General features: G+C 38.8%; 1 protein-coding gene across 3 annotated transcripts; it reads left to right on the plus strand.

The window, feature by feature from the left end:
• The first annotated feature begins 1,901 nt into the window (after nt 1-1,901).
• Nucleotides 1,902-19,871, plus strand: golim4a (golgi integral membrane protein 4a). Of its 3 annotated transcripts, XM_027998822.1 has the most exons (17): nt 1,902-2,552; nt 11,192-11,266; nt 11,342-11,391; nt 11,524-11,577; nt 11,816-11,966; nt 12,849-12,931; nt 13,094-13,177; nt 14,772-14,828; nt 14,913-14,972; nt 15,068-15,346; nt 16,238-16,530; nt 17,101-17,174; nt 17,880-17,953; nt 18,132-18,335; nt 18,465-18,527; nt 18,710-18,790; nt 19,687-19,871. In XM_027998822.1, exons 1-17 carry the CDS (start codon nt 2,366-2,368, stop codon nt 19,828-19,830), a joined length of 2,013 nt encoding a protein of 670 aa, XP_027854623.1. In that variant the 5' UTR covers nt 1,902-2,365; the 3' UTR covers nt 19,831-19,871. The 3 variants fall into 3 exon arrangements, with proteins under 3 accessions (XP_027854623.1, XP_027854622.1, XP_027854621.1); XM_027998821.1 differs by having other exon boundaries at nt 11,527-11,577; nt 14,772-14,972; XM_027998820.1 differs by having other exon boundaries at nt 1,903-2,552; nt 14,772-14,972.
• Nucleotides 19,872-19,960: the final 89 nt, after the last annotated feature.

Raw genomic sequence — 19,960 nt, forward strand, 5'->3', positions numbered from 1 at the left:
GGAAACATAGAAATGATACAAAAGACAAAATAAGCAGAGCATAAAACAAAACATGATGTTAAATATGAAAAGCAGAAGCAGTCTTCCACAAAGTACGTCAGCTAGTCTCTCTATAAACTGCAGTTGCTCAACACCTGGGGATTGAAAATGAGTTCCCCCACTCCTTTCTAATGCCCCCCTGGGCAACAACCATCATGGTCCTTATCAAAAAGCACCATGCAGTGCTGAGAACAGTCACTTTTCAGTGATATCTTCTCAAGGTTCCCAAAATGCTGCTCATTTTGCTGTTTAATAGGTTTAAACTGGGACAAGCATGACGAATAATAGTAAAGTTTATTTTTATAGCATGTGTTGAAATGAGAACCAGGCATTGAAGACAATGGGGATGTTGTGCTGCAAAAGCATATTGGCTCCAAAGCAGCTTTTAGTCACTAAAGGGGACAATCTCTGAGGGCTGCCGGTGCCAGATGAACTTCTGGGCAAACATTGCTATGATGATTGTAAATTTAATTTGCATATTTTTGCAATATTTTTAACATTTAGGTAAGAACATCTATTTTAATCGTTTTATGCGAGAGAGATTGTAGGTTATATTAAATACAACTTTAAAATAGAGGAAATTTTCTTGTTTTTCTAATATCCAAATTTGTAAATTCCATCCATCCATTTTCTGTATATCTGAGTTTTCATACACATTTTCTTGTTAGATGACTTACCGTTTAAAAGTATAATTTTAAACGGTTATGTTGAAACATTTTAATTAGTCACAGCATCAGAGAAATGCAATTTCTTGGCATCTTAGAAAGATGAGATATCTGGTAATTTGATAGTATTTTTAGTTAACCACAGGGTGACAAATTTCCTGCTGTTTGAATTAAATGAAATACTGTCATCCTTGATTGGCTTCTCTCCAGGGGATCTATTGATAGTAATAAGAAAGATAAAATACAGCCAGCATAAGCCTTTGATCTTCTTGAAGTTTTCTGTCTACAGGGAAACACACAAAAAGCAGATGAATGTAAGTGAAACAGAAACCTGACATGTGGTTAAAACAGTGCTAAAACAATCATATCTTCTGACAAAATAACATATCATGTGTGGGTCTTCTGCAGCTTTGTTGTTTTTCACTTTAATGTGCAGTCAGCTGTAGATCTAACTACATTCTATAATAGAGGGATTCCACATAGTAACTACTACAGGAAAGTTTAAAGTAGTTTATGTGTTACACTGAAAGGAGACTTTCATTATCAGAAATCCAGCACAGAAACTCCCAGACTCCCGATGAGGGAGTCTAGTAATTTTCATCCTGTACTGAGTTTTTTTTTTTTTTTTTTTGACATCTTGACTATTTTTAGCACTATTTGAATGAGTGTCAAATCTGCTTTAAACACAACTATTGACAGATTTTTATATCAATACTATTACATTTGTTTGATGTTTTGGCAATAATACAATTAGTAAATTAGATCTTTAAGCCAATTAACAGAAGTCTAGTTTTCTGTTTAATTAATTGTGATTGAACTCTTGCCTATGCCACCCTGTTTTTTATATCAAGGAAAAGCATGCCTGTACAGTCTCCTTTGTGTGACACGGAGGAGCTGGCAGGATGGCAAGACATTGATTGATCATCACCATCTTCATATATATATACCTCCAACAGAAGCAAAATTAGTTTAGTGTCTTAGTGTCAGACAGTGAGATTTTTTATGGTAATCTTAATTAAATCCACATTTTACTTTGAAGACTGAACACTGTTTTAACCTGAAGTTGTACAAGATGGAAAAGGATCCATTAAATTCACAACAGCGACTTGTGGCTCCTCGGGTTGGGTTTTGATGGAGCTCTGAAGCGGCCAATTGACAGCCAGCGTGAGGGCTGGAGTGGGGAAATCTGTGACTCTGGAGGAGGGACTTCCTCTGGAGCAGCAGTTTAATGGAAAGCTGCTTCTGGGCTGACACGTAACTAAAATTAAAGGTACTTCAGAGGCCTCGACCTGGACGCGGATTTCTCAACTTTAACGCAAGCTTGACGGAACTGCGTCGGAAACGTCTGAAGGAGGAAGAGGAGAGAACGTAGTGGCCCTGAAGCGGGAAGCCTGAGATTTCTTGTTTTGCATTACAGAACTGGGCAGAGCAGGACTTTGACTTGAAGTGAAGCGAAGATCTGAGCGACTCCTTTGAAGTGGAGTTGACTAGGCTAAAATAATGCATGCCGAAGCAACTGTTTACACGTAAAGCGGTGCCGTTTTGTGAGTGGAAATGCTCGGGGAGTGACTGGGAGGGGTGCAAAAAAGTTGAGTCGGAAGTTTCCACCAGCAGAGACGGGGCTTTCTCGCGCAGACGGCGGGGAGGGGTGCGGGTCCAACATGGGAAACGGGGTGTGCTCTCGCAGGCAGCGGCGGATCTTCCAGTGCCTGCTGCTGGTCACCGTGGTCTGCGGGATGATGTACGGGGGACTCATGTCCTATGAGATGCATAAACAGCTCAGGAGGACCGAGGCGACGGCACTCAAGTACCAACAGCACCAGGAGTCCCTCTCGGCACAGCTCCAAGGTAAACACTGAACTGATGGCAAAAAGGAGCGATTTCAACAACAAAACCGCAATTTGTTTCCTCTGTTATGCTCGCTGACAAATGTTTTAGCACTTTAAATGATTCATTGCCAACCACGAAAGAGCATCAAAAGTGCTCTTTCAAATCTTAGAGATGGCTTAATAAGATCCCAGTAAATCCCATCCAGAGATAAACAGTAAACAAATTAAGAAATATGTTCAATATATATATATTTTTACTTTGCACTCATAACGATTGACTGAATAATGTATGAAATCTGATTAATAATATATTGTGGCTCCAATCATTGTCATTGAGAATCAGTTTTTAGATTTAATTCCACGCCCTCTAAGCAAGAGAAATATAAACTTCCACAGGATTCAATGGTATACTGTACTTACCCATTAGTTGAGGTCAGGGTTGACTTAAATGCCAGCGCTAGTTGGAATTCAATTAAAAGCAATGCTATTGTAAGAATGGTGTCACAGTGTCGGCTGTTTAAAAGAGGCTGTTGTCAGTTTGGCCAAACTGGACCAGAACAGAACAGTACTGTAACCTGCCTTGTCTTTGACCTCGTTTAACTTTCTAATCTCACAGGTTAATCTCCAGAATGCTTGGTTAGACAATATTGCTGTTTGTGCTGCTACTGTGAAAGTAACATCAAACCTCAGCGAACTCAAACTTTTTCTTTATTTGGTGCTTCACAAACACCTGGTTGTCATCATCATGTGGTCATCTGTACCCCAGCTGTGTGTCCAAAAGGCAGCAGGTCATTCTGAATATCTGCTGTTGCCTCAGCTTTAGAGCAGGAAAGGGAAGTACTGTTGCTGCACTTTCCATAACACTGCTGCGGCACAAGTTTCAGGACCACTGCACCTGGCTTCTGTCCAGCCAACGAGCCACGCTAGGCACATTCTGTTAACTTTATAAACTCTAGCCAACAATTTTATTAAGAAAAACATCAAAGTAAGTCTTGTTAGCTACATTGTCCCATTAACAATGAACAATTCTTGAGTCCAGATGCTGATACTGTCACATGTTGTGCATCCAAGAAGTGATCTGATTATGGGTTTGTAAATGTTTTGTTTCAGAGTAGAAAGAATTGATCCATACAGTTAGGGGTGCACCGATTGCAGTTTCCGGGCTGATCACCGATTAAAGCCTGGCCTGCCAACTCCGATTTTGGCTGATAGCCATTTTTTTTTTTTTAAATGTGGCTAAATATAGCAAGAAAGCCGCTGAGCTGGTAACAGTGGAGTGAGTGTTGTTAACTGCAAAAGTGCACACACGATCCTGGGGGCCAGCCTGTCAGTCAATTCTCTCTCACAGGAGAGCAGAAGAGAACAGTGGTTAATTATTGTTATTATTTTTTAGACCTTTGCTGAGGTAGATTAGATCGAGGGATAAACTGGGCTTCAGATGTAAGTATCGGCCAATCACCGATCTCCCAAAATTAAGGAAATTGGCTCAGATAAATCGGTTCACCCCTACAAACAATCTTTTGCAAAAAGTCAGCATTGAGTCTAGGGATTTAATAGCTGTATGGATGTAGCCTTATTTGGGATCTGCTGTTTGAAATTCCAGGTGTTTGAAACTAGGAGCTTTTTGGCATAAGCATTATTTGGTTCAAAGTCCGGGGCGGTATAGGGGTCTTGATGACATTTCAGTGACATTAAATCTCAATCTCTGAGGGAGCGGTTGTGACTAAATTTTTGCCATAGTTGAATGTTATGCAATATAATATATGTAAAATGTGATCTGGAAATCAATTAAAGGCTATTTATTGTTTCTTGCAAAAGTTTTCCTAGCACTTGAAATCTTCTACATTTTGTCAGATCATTAGTAAACAAGTAGTTTCATGAAGATCAACACAACAGAGACATCAGGGAGAAAGTTGTAGAAAAATTTAAAACGTTGGTAAACAGCATCCCAAGCTCTGGATAGTTCAATCTATCATACAAACGTAAAAAGAGTGTTACACCACTACAAACCTACCAAGACAAACAAGGAGAGCATAAATCAGATAAGCATCAAAGAGGTCTGTGATAACTCTGGAGAAGCTGCCGCAATCCACAAATCAGGTGGGCAAATCTGTTGACAACCGTTGCTCTCACACAGCACAAATCCAAAAATATGGCCTTTATGGACAAATGACCCAACGAAAGCAATATATGAAAGAAAACCATAAGAAGTCTCATAAATACATAAATCTGTGTTCATGTATGGAACACAGAAAACATGGAAAAAGGTGTTCTGGTCAACTGTGAACAAAACGTTCTCCTGTTAGTCTGCGTTGAGAAGATCATGTGTAAAATAAACTGCACACTGAACACACCATGACCTCAGTGGCAGCTTCACATTGCAGGGATGGTCAAAGTGGGCCACATTCTCAGACACAGAGGTTATTTAAAGTTTTAAACATACAACCAGAGCTACAATGAAAATAGCTTCCATCCAAACATGTCCCTGCAATACAATGGCCTAGTCAAAGTACAGACCTAAATCCAATAAGGAATGTGCTGCAAGACTCGGAAAATTGGTATCCTCAGAGACTCTCCACCCAGTCTGACTGTACTTGCTGTTCTGTGAAGGAGAATTCACAAAATATTCAGTCTATAATTATGCAAAGCTAGTAGAGACTTGCAGCTGGAATTGCAGCAAAATGTAGTTCTACCAAGTGCAAATTTAATTGTGTGGGGAAACGTGCACACCACACTTTGCAGATTTGTAATTGTATCATTTTCATTTCACTTCGACAGCGAATGTACTACTTTCTGTTGGTCTATCTCTATTTGTACTATGAAAAAAAAAGGGAAAATATTAGAAATTAATACTGTCTTATTAGTCAGTAATTAAATAACCTTTTCAAACCACACAACTTCAGGATCAGCATTAAATGTGATGTGATTTTATGAACTTTATAGAATGAAAACGAATTGCTGATCACTGCTGTTTTTTGTTAGTGGGCTAACCTTTCTGGAAATCCACATGCAGACAAACGTTCAGCTGTTTACGAGATCATAAACGGATAAAGGGGAAGAATCTGGCTGCTTTAATTTTAAATGTAACATTTTAAATTAACTGAAAAGCAGTGCTATTTACAAGCTTTCAGCGCGGTTATTCTGCTCTTAGCCATTGGTAATGGCTCAGACATAATTGGATTGAGATGAGGAACTGTTATTTGATTAGTTATAAAGATTGGCTGTTCCAAAAGACACCCCTAATTTAGTTACTGTAGAGAAACAGCAATAAATGTAGACTAATGTACTTGAGGTTAGAATAATAGTGGCAGAGCTGTTTTTACTTCCCCTCCCCCTCCATCATCGCAGTCGGGTCAACGGTAGTAAACCTCACTCATTTACTCCCTTCTTATAAACACACTCTGCTGTGCTGACATGGGCTGGGGTTTTGTTTCATTCCAACATCTTTTTATTTAAAATAACTTCCTGGGTGGAGAATTGTTTACCAAATAGTTTTGTAGAACGGGTTAAAGGCACATCTGCGTTTGGGTTTCTCACACAAGCTTTGGAACCAGTCATCTCCAGTAGTCTTTAATCCATGTAACCAGAAATCATCTGTCTAAATTACCCACTGCTTTGTTCAGCAGGCTGTGTATGGAGTTAGCCTGAGGCTCTACTGTACTCTGTGAGACAATATACATGTTCATGAATGGAGGGTTTTGTTTTATGCTTACAGGAGACGGCAATAGTGCACTTTAGTGTATGTAAAGCAGTGGCTAAGTGACTTTTCTTAGCTACTTGGCGATGATTAGGATTCAGCTGATATTAAACAGCGAGAGTAAAGCAGATTTATCCACAAACAGAAAGCCAGTGTTCGAATGCAATGCTGTTGCTTAATTCCTTGTGGCTCAATTTTTTGAACCGCACCGGAACTTTCATTGTGAAAAGATGAGCCACCCCACCAATCGCATTGCCCAGGGAATTCATGTCTTCTGTAAAATGTTAAAGGTTGCTTCGTCCTATATGTAGTGGATGTGCATAGCTTGTGGGTTGTGAGGTAGCCATATTGATTTTCTGTTACCCTTTGCAACACTGGGCTGGCAATTGTGATTGATTTAAATGATTGAGCAAGCACTCTGAAAAAATGTGTCGCTTTGATTTCACATCCTCAGAGACCTCATTTGTTCATTTTTGAGCTTTAATCATATCAACAAATTAGATCAAACGTTATGTTACAGTCACATTTCTGATGTTTTTGCTCACTAAGTATCAAGAATTTCCAAATTGCTTTAATGTTCATATGTGTACATATAGAAACATTTCGATCAATTATGCTATAATCGAGAAGTTACTTTATTCCAATAAGTCAGTTCAAATGTAGATTAATTACACACACATTGATATTTAATGCATTTATTTTGTTTATATTGATTATGACTTACAGCCAATTTAAACTACAAAGTCAGTTTCTCTGCAAATCCTGAAATGATCTAAAACCAAGAAAATACATATTGCAGAATATGATGTTATGGTAAACATAATAATGCGAAAGACTTCTGAAACTTGTCCCATTCACAGTGTTGACAGAAGGTTGTGTGGATGGAAAAACTGCTCTAGGCAACAGTTGCACCAGCAACAGGGATACCTTCAGTCTTGGAATATTTACAAAGCAAAACCCATTCGAGAGTATATTGGAGATTCACTAGCCGTAGACTGAAGGCGGTGTTTTAAGAGTCAACAGACAAAGACGTATCCAGGACATCGGTGAAAACCGTCCCTTTCCTTGTGGAAAGTTTCTCCTAGAGCAGCAATAACATCAGAAGCATTTTACCTGAGATAAAAAGAAAAGTTGGGAAACCAAACTTTTCACAAGTAGAAGGTCAGTGCAGCTGTCTACCATAGCAGAGGTGCCTAACCTTTTTTTTTACCCCCATGGACCGGTGGTGAGGCATAATAATAAACACAAGACGAACTCTGGGCCAGGCTGGGAGCTTTCTCTCCCACTCTCCACTCACTACTTCATGTCAGCTGATCTGCTGCTCCTCCTGCTCCCTCGTCACAGTTGATCTTCCTACTTATCAGGCACACCGCTGAAAACATACAAACGCTTAGGGGTTTTCAAAAGAAAACAGTTCTCAAAGTCTGATGACCACAAATGACAAAACGTATCAACTTTCCACCCTGTGGACCGGTACCGGTCCTGGTTTAGATAACTTTATGCATCCCTTTGCTAGAGACGGTCATTTGAGTTTACAGCAGGACTTGGCAGCTGCCCACGCATCCAAAAGCACCATCATCTGCTTTAAGGGTTATGGCATCTTCAAGTTCATCAAGATACTTTTCAGTCTGTTGACGTTTCTTTCCTTCCTTCATTGGTCTTGTGTGTGTAATCTCATTTTCAGAAGAACTAAATTCAGGGTTTTAATTAGTCATAATAATTCAAATGAGTTCAAATTTCCCTTTTTCTTGTTTGGCCGTTCCTGTTTCTGGGTTCAGAGGGTTACAGAAGTGCTGCATGTGTGGGTAACAGTCACCACCGCAGAGTTAAAATAAAACACCCACAGATGCCACAGGAACAGGAAATTCAAAACTTGGCTGCATCACATTTGTTTTGCGCAGATGTCTACTAGTACTCATAGGTACTTAGTAAATATATTTGAGATAAAGTGCAGTAAGATGTTTTACAGCTTATTCTGTTTTATACAGATTTTACAGAAGAGATAAATCAATAATTTTTAAACCAGACCTTAAAAAGGGTTACCTGTAACTTTAACTGGATTTAGGACGTATCCCTCTTGACAACGAGACCTTATGTCTCAATGAGATTTACCTGAACAAATGGAAGTAAAAGTAAATAAATGACCTCGGATACATAAGCCATAGTAGCAAAACAGGATGTAATCAGAACAATCAAGCCATGGACTGGAAAGAGATTCTCTGATAACCTCGAGTAAAAATAACTCACTGATGTAGTTTCACTGTGTTCACACACCCACTCACCCACACACACACACAAAAACTCATATGTTGCGTAATCTGACTGTTTGGCTACTTCAGGAAACCAGGGACGTTAAATTTGTTTTCATCATTTTGTCAACACTTGACGCCTGCATTTAATCACATTTTTAGACATGAATTATTATTGCAACCAAGAATGGAAAAACAGTAAAAGTAACAATTCCAAAAATATTTCTTTGGTTTTGTAAACAAAATCACACAGTTTGTCATTGATTTAAAAATAATAAATAGCACTATTGCCCAACCCACCTTCTTGTCGGACAGAAAATTATTGATAAAGAACTAAGGGAACTTTCTGAAACATTTTCTGCAGTGTTTTCACCTCTGCCTCTGATGCAAACATAGTTTCTCTTCATAGATTTTGAGACATTCTCTAAAGTGGAGATTTTTTTTCTTAAAAGCTATAAAAACAGCTGCAGACCTGCATAGATGGCACCATTTAGCGAAGCTTCAAACGGACAAAATAACCAGCATCTGAAGCGACAGCAGCAGCAAAGAGATTGGCCTATTCATTTGTAATGGGGCATGCCTGATTCTAAGACCAAGGTGGATTTTTCATTATCTAGACTATAACAAAAGATTTTGTTTAGTCAAAGCAACTTTATCTTATTTATTTATGTTTTATTACCTTTATAAACATAAAGGTAATAAAACGTTTCTACTTCTTATTGTGACAGTAAATAAGAAGTAGAAACATAAAAACCAGCAGGACCCTTCCCTGATGGGGTTTATTGGATTGTTCGAGCTGCAGCTTTTAAAAGCAGTCTATAAAAACCAGTCGAGCTCAAATGAGGTCAGATTTATTTATTTCCTTTTTTAAAAATACATGTGTTATTCAGATTGCTTCAGAAGCTTACAATATATAATAATGTATTAAAACTAAAACTAAGATCAATTTAAAAAAGCAATGTGTATGTTCAAAGAGAAGACTTTAAAATCTTATTCCATGAATAATAGATGTTTGGTTTAGAAAGCCATTAGGCAGCAGTTGTGCATTCGGTCTTAATGGTGAGCTGCCTGCGTGTGTGTGCATGTGTGTGTGTGGAAAACCTACAGATTCACCAGATACTCAACCTCCCTGTTTAACACTATAGGTCAAATACAATCAATACAATCTTTTCCACATCTAAAGCAGCAGGTCAGCAAAGGTCCACTGCTACAGAGAGCCCTGTTGTTCTCACACTGCAGGTACACTGAAACAGCAGCAGTGAGGGGCAAGTTTCAAAAATACTCAGAGAATGAAGACTGGATTAGTTTTGTAGTCAGAGCTACAGTAGATTTCTCAACCCTTCAGCACTGAAAGCAGAACCACATCAGAGAGGTGCAGTGTGAACTTTTCATTGAAACTGAATCTGATGAGTGTATTGCATCGACTCACTGTATGGAATAGTAAAATGGTCTTGAAAAATCTGAGATGTTTGTGCATTATACCTCTTTTCATATCTGAATCTGCATACACAGCTACATAAACTGAGTCAGCTAAGTTTGTGGTTCCTCAGTCACTCTGATTCTATTGCAAATAATATTAATTATCATGCTGTCACATTTATAAATGAAAGTTTTTTTATTCCAGACTGCTCATATTTCTGGTTTCTCTGTTCAAACATGTTCCTAATCTTTGTTTCAACTGCCGCTATTCTTTTCATAAATGTTGCAATTATCACTACAAGCAAGATCTTTTTTTTTTTGCAACTTAGAAGCGTTCCTCTTAAAACTCATCTTCTCTACTAATTCTATTTCTGTAGCTTATAACATCCTCCATTTTTGCAGTCATTATTTATTTATCAATGTATTCCCAAGAACATATGATTGTACTTCAGGCTTTGTTCAGAAAAAGTTAACACATTTTCCCAATAATCTTCAAGCTGAGTTACTGGCAGTCACTCCTGATCTTCCCAATGATCCTGGTGATTTGTCTTAAAAGTGTGGGTGGATAATTCTTTATAAAAAGTTTTTTAAAATAAAGTTGACATCTTTAATTCTGGATTGATGCCTACCTCTATTCTAATTAAGCAGTAGCGGTTTTTGGAAAGATATAATTCTTTATGCGGTTGGTGTATTTTATTGTTGCCCAGGCAGGAGGTTGCCTATTAATTTTTAAATTAAAGAAGTCACAAATGCATAATTTTACTGTAATGGTTAAACAACAAAACAAGTTTAATTGCATTTATTTAGAAAAACAAGTTATCCGTTTCCTTTGAAGAGTCTGTGGATTTAGACATGATTCATATTCTACTCAATTCAGATTTATTCGCGGTGGATGACTAAATAACAAAACAAAAAGCGACATTGAAATACAAGGTTTATTTACTAAATAGCTCAGAGTTTCTTTCAGAAAATTGTCAGAGAATAACAGACTTCATGAAGCCTTTACTGCTGTGTAGACGGTGGCCATCAGCTACAATGTAGTTCAGAATCTGCACCTCTGAGGCAGCTTCCTCTTCCTCAGTAAGGCGTCACTGCCGGGTTAAGTGAATATGACGCCTGGCTGTCATGTCACACCCTGCCTCTGTCGGCCCCACTGAAACAAATGCTTGAGTGTGTTGGAGCCCATAGGTTTGTCACGGTGTTCAGATTTAGATTGAAGCTCCGTTTGATTTTTCTTCCACCTGGATCTTCCTTTTATGCTTTATCTTAATATTGTTTTTATTTAATACCTAGTGGTGTATGAGCATCGATCAAGGTTGGAGAAGTCTCTTCAGAAAGAGAGGTTAGAGCACAAAAAGGCCAAAGAAGGTGAGATAGATATCTACTTCTTTATTACTATTTTTAACGAAAGCAGTTTACATTAACTCATTTTTTCCCCCTTAGATTATCTTGGTTATAAACTTGAAGCGGAGCAATCTCTGAACAAAGAGAAGGTGGGTTTCTTTTCCTTCTCTCTTCAGACTGTTGTTTCTCATTCTCTGCTCTTCATTGCTAACATTTTGCACTATAATAAAGTATGTGGATAACGGAAGATGTCGTAATCTTGCTTCTTGTGTTTTAAACAGCAGGATGCCAACAGCAAACTCAACTCCTTACAGGTGCAGCATCAGATGCTAAAGGTTAGAATGAATAGAAACGTAGATGCCCTCTGGTTCAACCTGCTTGGTGCAAAGTATGCAAATGTCTTTGAAAACATATATTTGCATACTTTACCCAGACATTTTCCTATTGTGCAAGTATGCAAATAGTCCTAAATTTTTATATTACTTGTCCCATCTCCTCCGATTTTCATGTACAATTGGTGTATTTGTAGCCTAGGAAAGCTGCACGGTGATGAAAGTATTTTATTTCTGTCAGAATCAGCATGACGAGCTGAAGAGGCAGTACTACGAGCTAAACGAGCAGCACCAAGTGCAAGGCGAGGACCACAGCCGGCTGCTGGACGAACACAGAGATCGCTACAATAAACTGCAGCAAGCCAAAGAGGTGGAGGTCTCCCAACTTAAAGGTAATGATGTTTTCATGTGACTAGAAATACCACAGAGCAATGGTTTTTAACGCGAAAAAGTTTCAAACAAGATTCCGGAACATAATCTAACTGGTTAAATTAAAAAAAACAACAATTACTTCAGCTGATTCTAGATTATAATGTAGATTTGATATCATATTAACATTTATTTAAAGTTATTTCAATAAATAAACTTAGGCCTGAACATAGAATAAACACAAACTACATGCTATAGTAGTTTTCAAGTGAGCATCTTATGTTCTTTATTGAGTTGTTTGTAAAAAAATATATATATATATATTTATTTGGTATTTGTATCAAGGTAAAATTTGCAAAGGGAAAGAGGAAAAATGTTGAATGCACAGCAGGTGAATTTTACAAAGATAAATTAATTTTGCTCCCAATTAGTTTATTGCTAGTTATATGACTTTTGTCTTCATGAAATTTTAAATAATTTCTCATTAGACAGTATAAAGTTAAGTAATGTGTGAATCCCTTAGCTCCTGACTTTAGTGAGATCTCAGAACGTTTTTACACCAAAGCGTCACTTACGTGATGGGACTAACTAAATATGGCACACTGTCAAATTTCTTCTAAAGCAGAGTGAGATGTTCAGGGTTTTCAGTTTAAAATCTTGCTATTACATTTTGCTTTAAATAACACCAGAAGTCATAGTAGAAGCGTTGGTCAAGTCAGTTTTGGTAGTTGAGAACAACAGTATTTTACATGACACCACTCATCCTCTATCACAGAATCTCACATTTCCCATACATGCTTCTAACTTTACGCCCAATTCATTGAAATATGCAATAAGATGGGCCAGAGATCTCTTTGTCTCTATGTCTATGTATAGAAAAGTAATGTGTGTGCTGTTTCTAACAGAGCATGTTTATAACCTGAGAGAAGAAAATAAACAACTGAGGAAAGCCCACCATGAGATTCACACCCAGCTACAGGATGCCCAGGTGAGGAGGACCCAACAGTTTATGTTTAAGATTGCTCGCTCTAATTACACAATAAGTAAATATCTTGCCTGGCTGTCAGCATTTTCTCTTGCACTAAAAATATGCTGACATCACTGCAGAGTCTGCTTGGCTCTAAATGCATCGGTTCTGCTCTGTGTTCAGCTCAAGCATCAGAACCTGAAGGCCGTCCACGACCAGCTTGCACTGACCCTAGAGGACCACAAGAGTGCGCTAGCTGCAGCTCAGGTGGGAAAGCCGTGATACAGTCCATTTGTTTACCAGTCACATAACACCCGAGCAGACTAACACTGAGGATATGTTCTTACCCATGTGTCTTGAAGGTACGCCATGTAAGCTCCAGGGAAAGGTTTTCACGATGACTTTAATTAATTTAGCTTCATCTAGTTCCACTATTATGTCCTTGAAGCTTAGTTTTTTTTTCTAGAAAACCTACAAGGTAAATGACCCTGTATTATATTGAACTTGTAAGGATGGATATTCAAAAACTCTCCTCTTTTTTTTTTTTTTTTTCCTTGCTGCTCTTCCTGCCTGTTACGATTCGTTAATCGATTTTATGGCTCTCCATTAGTGCTTCTGGTTGAACACATCCTCTCCACTGCAGGGGGTTTGGGTCAAAACAGTTAATCTAAAACGTGCTGAAGCCAATCGGATGGAGATCTGTAATAAAACGAGGAGGGGAAATGAAACAATGGGGCACAAATTAAGGAATTAAAGAAGATTTTTTGGACTTAATCTCACTGTTCTGGTCAAGCATATGCATGTGGGTTTCCAGAGGGAGAGCACTCTATTTTGACTTCAAAATAATAGTGTTACCTTTTCCTAAAAGGAAGTTGTTAACTAAAAATATTTCATGATGTTTTAGTGCTCATTATGCAAATGAAGTGGATATTGAGTTGGAGGCTCATGCAGTGATTCTAGCTGCATATAAATGATATAACTTGGCATTTCCTTATAAATTCTGGGTAGTGATTCTGTTTAAAACTAAATACTACATGGGAAAAAAAGTTATGCATGATTCTGTATCATTTATCAAGAGAAAAAAGTGAGAAGAATAAACTATATTGCAAGAGCAGTTATTTAATTGACTAAAGGCAAAGTTCATATTTAGAACACAATATATTTTTGCAGTGCCCTGAATTTCATGTAGTAATTTCTAGCCAAAAACACCATGTTGAGTTTTGTTATACTTTTAGTTATCTCTTATGTTGTCATTGCAGTGAATGCCAAAAAAATAATTGAATTATAAACCTCTAATTAAGTTTATAATTCAAAATAAAATAATTTTTATTCAGTAGAAGTAAAAAATTACGAGGTACATTTTTGATATCCATTTTTGTAAAGCTTTGTGCTTTTACAAGCACAAAAATAAGGTTTTGTGCTTGTAAAACAAAGACGCAATGTTAACAACATTGACCTTTTAATCTTTCTTTTGGCTCTTAGTGGTTAGCAGTGGTTAGCACTGTTAGCATTACCAAAGTATCTGTGTGTCTACATTCTAGAGAATGGAACCATCTTGATCCAGACATATGTAAAATGCTATGGACCCTTCAGCCTTCTTGTTATCTGCTGAATGTGTCTGAAAGTTTATCTTTTTTACATTAAATGGAAAAACAAATCCATTAATGTATTTTAATAAGTTTCCCTGTAGACATTGCTTGTACCTATTTTCTACAATCGGACTGATAATGAACTTAAGCGATTATTAATCAAGTGTTGGACACTGATTACTGACCTGTTTTTGGATTATTACTACTTTTTTAATAGTTGCACAGTTTTCCAATATCTCAGCTTTTCTTCTGTTAATGTTTTGTCTCTTTAGGCCCAGGTGGATGAATACAAGCAGTTCAAAGAGACTTTGAACCGGGAACCAAACCGGGTACGACCCGATCCAAACTCTATTGCTCAGCAGCTGCATGCAGCCGCAGTAACAGCCGAGTCCCATGTTCACCAATCCCAGCAGGCTGCTAAAGAGACACACGCTCAGGGAGAACAGCGCCCCCACTGGGACACCGAGTCAAGGGTAATGAGGGAATTCTCATTTGATGAGTAAATCTTGATAAAGCTGCTCTGAATATACAAATACTCTTCATTATCTTCCTGCTGCTTCCCTTTAAGTTGGATAATCAGGAAGAGAAGGAGGCCAACGCCCAGTCTGACGTCAATTCCCACCCTGCTGTGTCCCAGCCTGGCCTGTTTGAGAGGGATGAGGACAGAGAGGGAGAGGCTGAGAGGAAGAGGGAGCTGGCAGAGGAGGAGATGGCTCAAGCAGGACAGCCTCAGAAGCTGGAGGAGGACCTGGACCAGGCGCATGAAGAGCAGATGGAGGAGGAGGAGAGGGAGGAAGAGCAGCCTGATGAGAACGCGTTGGACAGACAGAGACGGCAGCCACAGCTGGTAGAAACCAGTTCACAGCTACTCAGAATTAAAGGATTAGCCACATTTTTACTTCTCAAAGTTATTGATTTTAGAAACGATTAATTGGATTAATCGATTGTTGAAATAATCGTCAACTAATTTAGTAATTAATTAATTGTTAACTGGAGTATACAGACTCAAAGAGAGGCCATTTGCTGAAGGAACAACATATTCAGAGCAGCAATTAAGAAAAATAAAATACATCTGTCTGTAGATCTGTTCCAATCAGAACTCCTAAAGTGGCATAGTCTTAGCTCTACTCGGTTCAAAATCTGGGGAAGAAAAAAAAAACATTTTTTTTACTGGATTGTAAAAAACTGGATTTTTTTTTACAATCCAGTTATTAATCAGTTAATCCAAATCATCTCTGCACTGAACTGACGTTAAGTCAAGCAGAAAGGGCTCGGCTTTTCACTTGTTCTTGTGTATTCTGTAATGTGAAGTGGAGTGGATTAATTCAACAAACCAACACTACACATGACTGAATATAAAATCACCATGGGTGAAACATGGCAGTGGCAGTATCATGCTGTGGGATGCCGTTATTTATGGCAGATAGAAGAGGTACAACTTGTCAGAGGCTTGAGACTGGAAGCCTGTTGTCTAGTTCCCTTCCAACTAGACAACAACCCTAAATCAAACATATTTATCACCTACAATCTTCTAAAAATACTTTGAAATATGTTATAAAATAAAAAAAACATAAAAAGTGTAACAGGTACATATGTGTATGTTTTGGCAGAGACTGTATAGAGTCACGAAGTCACGTAAAAGGACAAAGCAATGTGTCCTTTACCTACTGAGGCATGTGTGCAATTCAGACAGATGGACGACTCCTGTCTGCTTTTCCGTTTCGTTGTGGTTTCTTAGGACAACCATGTTGAGCTGCACCAGGGGGCTCAGCTGCAGCAGCAGCAGCAGGCGCCAGCTCAGGTGTACCACCTGAAGTCAGCCTACGAGCAGCAGCAGGAGCAGTGGCGCCTGGAGGCCCAGAGGGACAACGAGCGCAGGCAGATCCAGATGCGACAGGAAGCGCTGCAGGCGCAGCGAGAGAAGGTGCTGAAGGAGAGGGAGCAGCGGCTAAAGGAGGAGAAGGAGCGAGAGGAGCAGCAGAACAGGGAGGCTGACAGAAAAGAACAGCTGCTGAGAGAGGAGCACCAGAGGTCAGGTTCAATGTTGAGCCTTGAAGTTTCAAAAAGAGGCACACAAGTTTTACATCGTTTTACTCTCATCAAGAACAGTTCAAGTCAGTAAACTGATAGTACAGCCAGTTTTTGTTCAGAGTCAGAGAAATGTGTTTTAAGACAAGGTGGGACAGGCATCCAGGCTGAATCTCTAAAAAAAGGGTTGTCATGTGGAGAAGTATGGAAGTTGATGTAAACATATTCCACAGCTCCATAAGTTTGAAGAAAGAAAATAAGGATTTGAAAAATATTTGTATATCCCAACTTTTATTTCCTATCCCAATGTTTAATTGTTGTGTCCTTCCTCTCTTTCTTTTCCCTTCCACTCTCCTTTTCTTTCTTTCCTTATTTGTGTTATAATCTTCCACAAATCCACAGTGAACGTTCAGATATTTGAAAACAAACTTTAAAGTTGAGTCTCAATCTGCAATTACAGTTATAATGTGACATTATAAACAGTTCAGTTTCTAGGTTTTGATTGTTGTGTTTAGGGGTGACTTGGTAAAGGGGAATATCTTTTCTAAATGTCCATTATTGTTGCTCTGTTAGGAAAAGAATGGAGTATGAGAACATGGATGAAGACGTTCCAAGAGAAGAGGACCGTCACACTACTAATGAAGAAGGTGAGACAAGAAAAGCTTATACCTGGGACAAATCCAGTTTTCATCCCCAATATAGTTATTTTGGGTATAGTTCTAATCTTTAGAGAACTCCACTGCATAATCCCTCAATAATTTAATATGTCTGATGAACATATGTGAGGCATTCGTAACCTTTTTCTTTTAAACTCAGTTTTGACCATCTTTAGCTGTGTTATTGCAACTGAAATCAGAGATTCAGTCAACATAAATAAACTAGAGGCTCATGTTATTTATATACAGTTTTTTATTAAATATCAGTCAATGCCTCTTCTGTTGGTTCTGCGTTTCTGCGGTCTACTCGGCTTCATGCAGCTTGTTGGCGCTTGTTATCTCTAGTGACCCTCTTTGCACCTGCATACCCAGCATGTCTGTATGCTTTATTGCATAAGAACAAAGGCCATAACTCCAGAGTGAAAAGGAACCATACAGAGCAGATTTACAAAATAAGGATAAGTTGATACAGAGAAGAAGACTTGGAGTGGGTGCAGAGCTGAACGGCCAGTAAATAATCATAGACCCCAAAATATCTTAAAAGAGAGTTAGAAATTGTTTTCTAATTTGTTTTTATGCATAAATTGGTTATATTTATGAGAAATGATTATTACACTACAGTACAAATCCAGAATGAAATGATTTCTGTGTTATGCCTTTAAAAGTACTTACAGCTTGTTTTCACTCTGTTGGCAGAGAGAGACGTTCACATGTTACATGAAGAGGAACAGGAGGAGAAACAACCAGCTCACATAGCAGCCCCACATCAGGTGACTGTCCACCCTCAGCCTTTAAGTTAATCACTTCTGCTTCTGCATCTTTTCTTTTCCCACCTCATAAAAACGTGGCTTTTGACATGCAGCATTTGTCTGATTTGTTTTTTAATTATTTCACTCCATATTTTTAACACCGAGTCTTTCCTATAACTGATTTAATTCTCCTTTGGAGGGCGGCATGGCCGGTGAGGTAGATCCTGAAGATGACCCCAACAACCAGGGAGAGGACGAGTTTGAGGAGGCTGAGGACGAGCGTCTGGCACACAGGGCTGCTGAGGAGGAAGAAGAGGGGGAGGAAGAGGAGCCAGCTGCTCCTGGCCAGCACATAGTCTCTCATCCGGGCCCCGGCCGACCTGCTATGGAGGAGGAGCTGGTGGTGAGTACGGGAACAAGGATGATGTGAGGAGGACAACGGATCCACGCCTGGGGAAAGGATTGGGATAGGAAACAATCCTACTGTCGTTGGGCAGGAGGATGTGCTTATGTTTTTATTTTGTGCTTCCAGATGGCTGGAAACCCAGATCAACAGGAGGATGCACTGGATGATCAATACCAGGAAGAAGACGAGGTAACTCTGGTTCACAACACAGCTTTACAACATTTGAATACATAAAAAAAAAAAGTTGAAAACTTGACATGGTCTGTTTCAAACTACCTCTAACCATCATTTACAGGACTCTGACCAAACTCAAAATATATTTCAAAGTATTTTCTTAACAAAAAACATTTACCAAGTAATTTTCACTTAAGGCCCAGGAGGATGTAGCTGGTGGAGAGAAAAGGGAAGGAGAAGAGGAAGGGGAAGATCCATATAATGAGAACACGGAACAGGTGAGTTTTGTAGGGAAAGAACTGAAAGCTGGTCTTTTATTCCCAAACAGCTGTAAAAATAATGATAGAAAACTATTTCTCCCTTGCTGCAAATGATAATGCATTATAATGTAACAGTGAGCTTTGGAGATTCTTTATGCCTCCATTGCCATACTGTTAGGGTTCCAACTATTGTGCCACCATTGCACCTTTGAATGCATTTCAACTACAGGTTGGATGTTTCTACTTCTTTGCAGTGTTGAGGTCTCCTTGTGCAATACATGATTATTTTAAATACTTTTTTTTTTACACACATTTATCAGGAGTGCATGTAAACCTGCCCTAGTTTGTATACAATAGCAGCTGAAGAATTAGCTGGTGTTCAGCTATGTGTGTACACGTCTTTGTTGTGTGACTGTAAGTTGAACCCAGGCCCTTGTGAGCTCTGGTAAATGAGGTCAGTCAGTGGCTGGGTTTGTCAGGGTGTCAGGTTTTCACCTGGGCTTGGATTATCCGTTGAAAGGAAACTAAGTGAATGGAGTTCTTGGTCAGATGTCGTCAGAAAATGTCATATCTGGAGTTTTTAGACTGCTTTTTATAAAAAGCAGTCTAAAATGTCGGTGAAAAAGACATTTTAGTCCCTTTGACTCCTTATCCTGGAGCTAAAGTAGCAATGTTTTATTCCATTCTTTGTGGCCGTTACAGTATGTACAGGCAGGTTTATGTTTCACTGCTAAATAGAATAATTTACACATAAGTAGCCTGACCCTGGAAGTTTTTGGATTTCAGATGTCACTGGAGTTTTAATTCTCAACTTCAAGTCAATTACCGTGAACCTTTAAAACAATCATTAATGAATCAAAAATACAATGTCTAAGTGACTCAGTCCTTTTGTCTGTGCTTGTTATGTGGACCAGAACAAAAACCAGGATGGACCCAGAAAGAAACAGCACCACCAGAATGGAGCGCACGAGGACGAAAATTACGAGGAGGGAGAGGAGGAAGTGGAGGAGGATGCAGCCGGTCAAGATAAGGGAACCAATCGAAGAGCAGAAATGTAGGCTGAGCAGCTGCGGCGCATTTTGTGCTGCTAGTGCAGCCAGTCAGGAATTAAAACCAGCCATCCATTCAGAATTTTGCTTCGGAAAATCTGAAAATTGTGCCAGGAACATAGGAATCCAAACACTGAAC

This window comes from Xiphophorus couchianus, chromosome 18 (assembly GCF_001444195.1).
Source record: "Xiphophorus couchianus chromosome 18, X_couchianus-1.0, whole genome shotgun sequence".
NCBI lineage: Eukaryota > Metazoa > Chordata > Actinopteri > Cyprinodontiformes > Poeciliidae > Xiphophorus > Xiphophorus couchianus.

Coding starts and splice junctions, on each gene's coding strand:
- golim4a (XM_027998820.1), top strand. CDS start 2,366: ATGGGAAACGGGGTGTGCTCTCGCAGGCAGCGGCGGATCTTCCAGTGC. Junction 14,973..15,067: donor ACTGGGACACCGAGTCAAGG/GTAATGAGGGAA, acceptor CTTCCCTTTAAG/TTGGATAATCAGGAAGAGAA. Junction 18,528..18,709: donor AATACCAGGAAGAAGACGAG/GTAACTCTGGTT, acceptor TTTTCACTTAAG/GCCCAGGAGGATGTAGCTGG.